At 38.6% G+C, this 9,077-nt stretch overlaps 1 protein-coding gene across 1 annotated transcript; it reads left to right on the top strand.

Moving 5' to 3' along the window:
* Positions 1–2,505: 2,505 nt before the first annotated feature.
* On the top strand, positions 2,506–7,229 carry LOC307266181 (cytochrome P450 2K1-like; the record flags this gene model as incomplete). Its single annotated transcript, XM_080048128.1, has 9 exons — positions 2,506–2,706; positions 3,087–3,249; positions 3,373–3,522; positions 4,121–4,281; positions 4,597–4,776; positions 5,653–5,794; positions 6,122–6,306; positions 6,634–6,779; positions 7,046–7,229. 9 exons carry the CDS (start codon positions 2,506–2,508, stop codon positions 7,227–7,229), a joined length of 1,512 nt encoding a protein of 503 aa, XP_079904254.1.
* Positions 7,230–9,077: the final 1,848 nt, after the last annotated feature.

Consider the following 9,077-nt stretch of genomic DNA (forward strand, 5'->3'; position numbering starts at 1 on the left):
TTTTCTGAGACTCAAAGGCGCTTTGGATTGTTTGGGGATCGAACCAACAAACTCTCTTCTCGCTTTCCACATTTCGGAGTGAAAAAATGAAGAATCTTCTTCCCATGAACAGTAATGTGTCACTTCCTCTTTGTTGCCGTGTACTTTCCCCCCGGAGAAAATCAGCTTTCCATTTCCCCGACTTCAGAAAAAGCCAAATACTTTTTTATTTCATTTATTTTTTACATCTCAGTCATTTACTGCAGTTAAAGGTGGAGTCAGTGATTCTGTAGAATGCTTTTTGTCAAAATCAGTGAAGATCTCCTCATGATCCACTACCTGTCAATACTGTTAATAATAATAATTAAAGTGATAATACACAGCATAGGCTCTGTAAACAAACAGGCATGTTGTTAGTCACATTGTTTACATAACAGTTTAAAGAGGCTAGGTTGTTTACTAACACCCGTTTTTTCCGCACACACACAGTATGGACAAGTAGCTGATCATGAGGAGATATTCAATGATTTTGACAACGAGCGTTCTCCAGAATCAAAATGAGTTCAAACATACAGCAGCCTGAAAAAGATCATTTGAGGCCTGGGTGAGTGTGTGTGCAGAATGGAGAAGTGCAGGCAAATTAACTGAGGTTTTTTTTTTTTTTTAAATACTAAATGGGGAAGCAGAGCAGGAAGGGAGCGTGTGGCGCAATGTATATGAAGCCACTAATGTGTTTTCACAGATGTTACTATGACAACCTAACCTTAGTCTGTGTTAAAGGTGCACTATGCAGTTTTAAGGAAGGGGAATATTTGTTTACATTCCCAGAGCCTGCAGTTAGTTTACTAAACATATTTTCTCTACATGAAATCTTTAGTTTTGAATAATTCTATCATTATAAATCAAAACTAATATTTATTATCCAGCACCTAAGACTAGAATATGTCATTGAACCGAAATGCGGGCCCTGCTGCTGTAAACAACAACAGTGAAACTTTTCAGGAAGCTTTCTAACCTCAAACAGTGTTCAAGTGATCCAATTTTCCTGTGAAGAAAGTGTGTTTTATTAAGTTACGAGAATATACCTTATAAAATGTTCAATTCTCTGACACACCTAAAGTTGCATAGTGCACCTTTAACAAGAGAAACTTCAGGTCAAAATATAAACTCATCTAACGACAGGAACCCGTAGGTTGAAACTGAAACCTGAATATGTGGTTGTTGCCTTTGATGGTTTTTTAGAACCACATCAAACCAAACCACAGCACACTTCACTTCCAATATGCTGTTTCACTTCTAAATGCGAAGTTTCTTTTGTTTATAAGTACACGTCTTCATTTCGTGATTTTAGAAACATTTATAAAATATAGTTTTGTCACTTTTAGTGCGGGGCGAGCTACAGAAAAAACAGCTTTAGGCTTATAACTAGACTTTAGGCTAAGGAAAAGATTAAGGGCATTTTTGGCATTTTATCAAAGTTCGGAGAGACAGATAAGAGATGAAATGGGGAGAGAGAGGGCAATGACATGCAGAGAACGACTCGGGTCTGCTGTGAAGAGGAATGAGCCTTCTAGCGGGGGGGGGGGGGGGGGGGGGCTTCGGTCAACTTTATTGATGGGTCAACTGCGACTGAGAACAGAGTTCATACTGTATAAAGCATGTTGGTACAAATAGAAAGTTTATTTTTATTTGAGGTAATTTGGAGATAAGCTTTAACTTTGATCCAGTCGAGTGTATCATCCACCAGGGTTTAGTGTCTCATTAAATGAAATCTCTGAGATCATGAGAGTGAGTACATATCCTGTTAACCTATTACTTAAAGCTTTCTGTGTACTTTTATATTTTATTATGTCAGTGAGAGTTCAGGTTCCTAGATCAGTGCATGTCAACATGTTGTTCGATTTAAAACATACAGAATTGGGGGGTTAAGACTCACAAACCTTGGATTAATTTAAAGAGTAAATTAGTATATGCTTAGTTGTCACTGGTGGATTAAACGTCACATAGACTACAGTTATTTAAAGCAAGTTTTAAACACATATTACAACTAGAAAAACTGAGTTGAAAGCAAACTTTTAATTTTTTTTAAAACTTACATTTAGTGTTAATTTTTTAAACCAGTTGTTAGCAAATCTTACATCCAAAAGCAAAGAGAAAACAAGTGGCTCATAGTTACCTTTCTCTTTGAACCTTTTACCTCATTTCTCCCTTCCCACCTCTGTACAGACTGAATAACTTTCCCTTTATGATCCGCATGTCAACATTAAGATTATGGCATTTAAGATAACAAAACTGCAGACAACATCACAATTAAACTACTACCAAGCACTCTTTACTCTCCTAGTGTGCTGATAAGGGTCAGTGGTTTACTTTTACCCTACCTGTGTGGGCTGGACTATTTGCGTCACTGGCAGCTATACAAAAGGCATTCCTCCATATCAAAACACACACAGACTAGAAGGGAGCAGCACAGCAAACGTATCCTATGTCACTACACTTGAAAGGACACATTTTCTTTTTAAAGTCATGGGGATATTAGATCTTTTTTCTTACAGCTCAATCTCCCTATTAGGGGCTCTGGTAGTCCTACTGCTCATCTATCTCATCTCTTCATCCTCCTTCAGCTCCCAGGAGAATGGGAAAGAGCCTCCGGGACCAAAACCTCTTCCCATAATCGGGAATTTGCTGCAACTGGATCTGACGAAACCCTACCACACACTACAGCAGGTGAGGAAGTACTTAAGATTTAGATCTGCAACCTCCGACCCTGCAACCGAAAGGCGGTAGAACCTCAACCACAGGGTCGTTGGTTCAAAGTGTCCCTGGGAAAGACACTGAACCCTAAATTGCTCCCAATACTTTGCTTGATATCGGTGTATGAATGTGTGTGTGAATGGGAACAGGTCTCCCTTGAAAAAGAGTCTCAAGTTGCAATGGGATTTACCTGTATAAATAGACTGAACAAATTGAACTTTCAAAAACATACAATATGCCAACTTTTACTCAAAAATGTCTATGTATTTTGAAGTCACAGCCCTGACTACTGTGTGTGTGTGTGTGTGTGTGTGTGTGTGTGTGTGTGTGTGTGTGTGTTTCTCTATTCTTAGCTTTCCAAAAAATATGGATCCGTATTCACCTTCTATTTCGGCTCAAAGAAAGTGGTCGTCTTGGCCGGATACAAGACAGTGAAGGCAGCCCTCGTCACTCACGCCGAAGAGTTTGGAGAGAGAGATCCCCCGAAAATTGTTAAAGATTTCAGTAACGAGCAGGGTAAAGAAAGGCATAATTAAATTATATTTTTTTACCCCCGATATCAGTATTGTTGTTTGTTTACAACATTTGTCCATAATCAGATAATTATTTGATGTATTTTGCTGAAACACTTTTTCTCAGGGGTGTTATGGTCCAATGGTGATACATGGAAGGAGATGAGGCGCTTTGCTCTGACCAACCTGAGAGACTTTGGGATGGGCAAGAAGGCGTCTGAGGACAAAATCGTTGAGGAATGTGAATACCTTGTTGAAGTGTTTAAGAAATTTAAAGGTATGTGTCTTATAACCAACCGCACAATAACAAACAAATCAGGCTTTCGAAAAAGACACACCTTCAAGATTTAGTTTGACCTGTTTCTCTTGTTTTTCACTTTGCGTTGTTATGCCCCTCATGCCTGGAATAAGCTCCCAGAAATTCTGAGGTTAGCTACCACTTTAGAAAGCTTTTTCCGAAAGCTATATTTCTTAAACAGTTTATTTCAGGACAAAAGTTATTGTTGCCAGGGATGCACCACATCCTGAAATATACATAGGCCTACATATTTTAGTTGGAGACATTACTGTGGATGCCTCACTTTAAAGTCACTTTTAGTGAAAAGTGGCACAACTCACCCCACTCTCCCCTATTACCTGATGTAATTTCAAAAAAAGATTTAGTCTTTTCTTGTCTATTTCATATCTGCACTTGTTTTCATTTTTAATTGTCTTATGTATTATTATACTTATACTACTTATACTTATTTTTTTATTCTTGCATAATTTTAATTGTAGTACAATTGTAATAGGGTTGTTTGTTTTTTAGCAATGACTTTGAATTGCAGCCGTGTATGAATTGTGTTTTATAATTAAATTGCCTTGCCTTATTACAGGAGAAGCCTTTGACACAACCAATTCAATGAATTGTGCCGTTTCAAACATAATCTGCTCCATTGTTTATGGCAGCAGGTTTGAATACGATGATCCAGAGTTTGTGGCCATGGTACATCGAGCAAATAGAAATATTCAACTTGTGGGATCCCCATCAATACAGGTCTCAAATGTTTTTTATGTTTTTTATAGTCTAACTGTCAACATAGGGCTTTTAAAGTAGCTACGAGGAACTTTTAAATATTTCTGAAACAGTAAAAAAAAAAAATTGTGCAAAGAATGCTATTTTATATAGTTTTTATAAATGCTTCTGTCATGGGTACTCTCACCAGGAACAACAGCTGGCGTAGTAAAAACTCATACCGCTTTTATCCAATGAACACAAACGGAAAGTTCCTCGAAGCACCTTTAATATAGTGAATAAGTGAACATATTACAAAGGCCTAACGATAGGCCTGTTTTAATTTTCTTCAAACAGTTGTACAACCTATTCCCATGGATTGGTAGATTCTTTTCTCACACGAGAGAACTCCTCAAATCGGCTGATGCCAATAGAACACAGAATTTAAGTCTGTTCAGTCGTTTGAAGGAGACCCTCAACCCAGAGATGTGCAGAGGATTTGTAGACGCCTTTCTGGTCCGAAAGCAAAATCTGGAGGTTTGGAATCACATTTCATCACTTATCAACATTAAAGGTGCACTACGCAGTTTCAGGGGATAGGTGCTTCTTTACATTTGAAGAGCCTGCAGTAAGTTTACAAAACATTAAATATGTTTTGTAAACTTACTGCAGGCTCTACATGTAATTCTTAGAATGTAGTTATTCATTAATCAACCAAACGTAAGACTAGAATATGTTTGTGAACTAAACTGTGGGCCCTGCTGCTGTAAACAACAACAGTGAAACAACTTTTCAGGAAGCTTTATTACTTCAAACAGTGTTCCAGGGATCACATTTTCCTCTGATTAAAGTTTATTTATTCAGAACTGAGAATATACCTTAGAAAATATTCACCTCTCTGACACACCCAAAGTTACATAGTGCACCTTTAAGATCTTTGCAACAGTTGCAACACAAAGTAGGAGTGCAAATATAAAATAACAATTCACAGAGTTCCTGGCAGGTTAAACTCAAGCAGTGCCCATCTTTATTGACTCTTTAACTTTATATTTTCTGGACTTTGCTCCGGCCTCCCCAGATCCGAAGGCCCTTACCAAAGCTTGAAGCTATAGCCTTATGTCTGTCCGAGCCATTAGGGTTACGGTTGCTGTATATTCCAATTTTGTTCCGAAAAACGCCAATTTAAGATGCTGAAGAAGTATCAATGGGAAAATGTTTAGGTAATTTCTAATCATATGACCCTCAATTCTGATCGTGGACACAATTCCAAGGTCACATGTAGAGTGACAAGACTACCCAATCCATTTCTATATTTAAAACAAACAAAAAAATTAATAAAAAGTATGTACAATTAATTTAACCACACACGTTGCATCTGTTTTGATTGTCTAACCTTCTCATCTTTACCCGCAGGACTCTGGGAATACCAACAGTCACTTCCACAAGGAAAACCTTATGGTGACGGTTAATAACCTGTTTGCTGCCGGTACTGACACCACAGCAACCACACTGAGATGGGGACTTTTGCTTATGGCCAAGTATCCAAATATACAAGGTAAGGAGCTTAAACTAGCTACAAGAAACTTTTAAATAATTTCTGAAACAGTCTAATTTTTCTTCTGAAGATCATAAATTACATGTACCAGCGAATGAGACCATCAGTGCAAAGAATGCTATTTTTATATAGTTTTACTTAATGCCTTTGCCGTGGGTACGCTCACCCAGGAACAACAGCTGGTGTGGTAAAAACACTACCGCTTTTGTCCAAAGGGGGTGCAAGAATTGACACAGACTAAAAGTTCCTCATTGCACACACAACAGTCCAAGCAAGTGTTTTGTTGACGTAGGCATCATCTAAATGAAAAAATAATGTCTCTTTCAGACCAGGTCCAGGAGGAACTGAGCAGAGTGATAGGAAGTCGTCAAGCGCAGACTGAGGACAGAAAGAATCTGCCGTTCACTGACGCAGTCATCCATGAGACACAGCGATTTGCCAACATTCTCCCCATGTCACTGCCTCACAAAACCAGCCAAGATATAACGTTCGAGGGTCACTTCATTAAAAAGGTTAGATATACAGTAGATAAATATATGTTTTTTTTCCTTTTATTATTTATTTATTAAAAAAAAAAAAAAAAAATTTACATTATTTTACTTTTTTTAATTATTATTATTATATTATTTTTTAAACATTTATTTTTATTTTCATTGTGCCTCTTTCCTACACACTAAATGTATGTTTATTTGTGGTTGTCTTCAAAAACTGATTAAAAAAAGTTAAAAAAAGTAAAAAAAAAAGACAGAGAGAAACGACAGACAGACAGACGGACAGACAGACAGACAGACAGACAGACACTTTATTTAAACCTACCCGGTTTTCTTCATTGTGTCCAGGGCACCACGGTGTATCCTCTCTTGTCTTCCGTTCTGTACGATGAGAGCGAGTGGGAGAAGCCAACCACCTTCTATCCCGCTCACTTCCTGGACAAAGACGGGAAGTTCTTGAAGCGAGACGCCTTCATGCCCTTCTCTGCAGGTCGGTGAATTCAGACATCACTTCTTTAAGATCATTGTTAGGGCATTGTTGTGGCTAAGTGGTTAGGGTGGTAGACCCTCAACTACAGGGTTGGTGGTTCGATTCCCAGTCACCCAGCCACAAGTCCAAATGTCCCTGAGCAAGACTTTTTTATTGCAAATTGTTAATCGATTTAAAATGGCAGACATTAGGAATCACGATTTTTACATGAATCAGTGTTTTTAACCACCCCTATTGTGAACATTTCGCACTGTTGTCCCCATCAGGTAGAAGGATTTGTCTTGGAGAAGGTCTGGCCAGAATGGAGCTCTTCATCTTCTTCGCGACCCTCCTGCAAAGATTCCGTTTCTCTCCTCCGCCCGGAGTATCAGAGGGTGAACTGGATCTGACTCCGCGTGTGGGCCTCACACTCAACCCTTCAATCCATAAACTGTGTGCCGTACCCTGCATGTGAAAGCTGCTATCGGTGTATGAATGTGCTGTGTGGGAATGGAAACCGGTACCTTGTAAAAGAGTGTCCGGTCTCAATTAGATTTACCTGTATAAATGAAGGTTAACATTTTTAATTTTTTTAAATAAAGTGACAAGAGGGGCTTAAAAACGAATAACACACCATGCACTTTAACAGTAATATATGTGTTCAACAATATTGAGGTAGTTTCACATTTTGCTTTCCGGAAACACAACACAATACAATAAGGGTACATTAGTAAACTGTTAGTTAGTGCCAAGTTAATGCTTAGTTATATATAGTAAATTAATGCTTCGTTAACTAATGCCTAGTTAAGCATAACCTAAGCATAACAGTTAGTTAATGCTTAATTTATGTTTATTAAGCATTTATTAACAGTTTGGTAATGCTTAGTAAATGCTTATTAAGCCTTATTTAAGCAACAGTTAATTAATGTACGCTTACCCTAAGTTACCTGTTCTCCTTTGTTTTATGTATTACTTTTGTGCTTAATATACAATTTTATTTCATGATGATTCCAATTCTATATGCACATTGCCCAATTGTAATGGCCACAAAAATGCCCTGAATGTATATGTGGGATTGAATTGCTCAATAAAAAGATACTTGAAGAACAATATTGAAGTAAATAAGGTAGGTAATTTTAAACTGGTACTTTTTGAGGGACTGGTTTCACAGCAATGGACTTGCTTCATCAGGGGAATTTACTAATCCTGCAAAGCAAAGTTAAAGCAGTTCATTACGTACAGAAAAACATTCTGGAAATGACTAATCTAGAAGGGAGGTGTGTTTTGGGAGAAAAGTGGAAGGAGCTGGACAAAACACATTTAGATGCGTATTTGGGGCGCCTCATCCTGGCAGGGCTATATTTCAAGCCACAATGTCTCTGGAGACTTTTCACATTTTCTCCAGTGTTTCAAAAGTAACTAGAACTGCAAGCAGTTGTGGACGGGGGCCAAGCCGTCCCGTGCGACTCGGGATCGGGCGTCGTCGTCCGCGGTGCCGGCCCCTCGCTTCACGGAATCCGGGGATGTAAAGTTTTTGAATGTGGGATGTTCGGTTCGGGAGTTATAGACCAAAAGGCGAAGAAATGGCAGAGAAAGATGCTGAAGTGTGTTTTTGGCGGCCCCTTTTGGAGCAATTTAAGGAGAAAGTAGAACCAACAATAGGACAAACACATGTGTGAAGTTTGGTGTCAATAGGATGAATCGTTTTGGATTTAGGAGCAGTTTGGTACAAGGTAGCTAATGTGCAAATGTTGAAAGTGCTACCGTTTGGTCTTCCGACGGTCGTAGAGAAATTATTTAGTCAACTTTTGTTCGTGGGAGTCCATAGAGCATAATGCTTTTGGTTTCGTCCGAATCGGATAAAAACTGTAGGAGGTGTGTGTTTTGGTGACTGACACAGTTTTTGCGATGTAGCGAAAAAAAATCCCCCCCCGCAAATGTGCGTGGCCTATCTCAAAAGATGCAGCTGACTTGCGGGCATCTGTGGATGTAAAGTTTTGGACTGTGGGATGTTCGGTGTGGAAGTTATAGCCCCAAACGCGTTTTATTTGCGTTTTGTGGTTTTGGCGCCCCCTGTGGATGACATTCGCAAAACTGCGTTAGATAGAAAGATGTAGCTCAATGTACCAAAGAAGTGGATGTCAAGTTTTTGAATGTGCGATGTTTGGTTGCGGAGTTATGAGCAAAATCAAATTGTCTACCTCTCCACGTTTTTGAATTTTCCCGCCAAATAGTTCGAAACAGGAAGTGAAAGTGCAAAACTAATTTGTTGAATAAATCCGGCATACATAGGAATTTCTTGGCCAGATTTTTTTTATAGACT

This window comes from Ammodytes marinus (genome assembly GCF_949987685.1).
Source record: "Ammodytes marinus genome assembly, chromosome: 19".
NCBI lineage: Eukaryota > Metazoa > Chordata > Actinopteri > Uranoscopiformes > Ammodytidae > Ammodytes > Ammodytes marinus.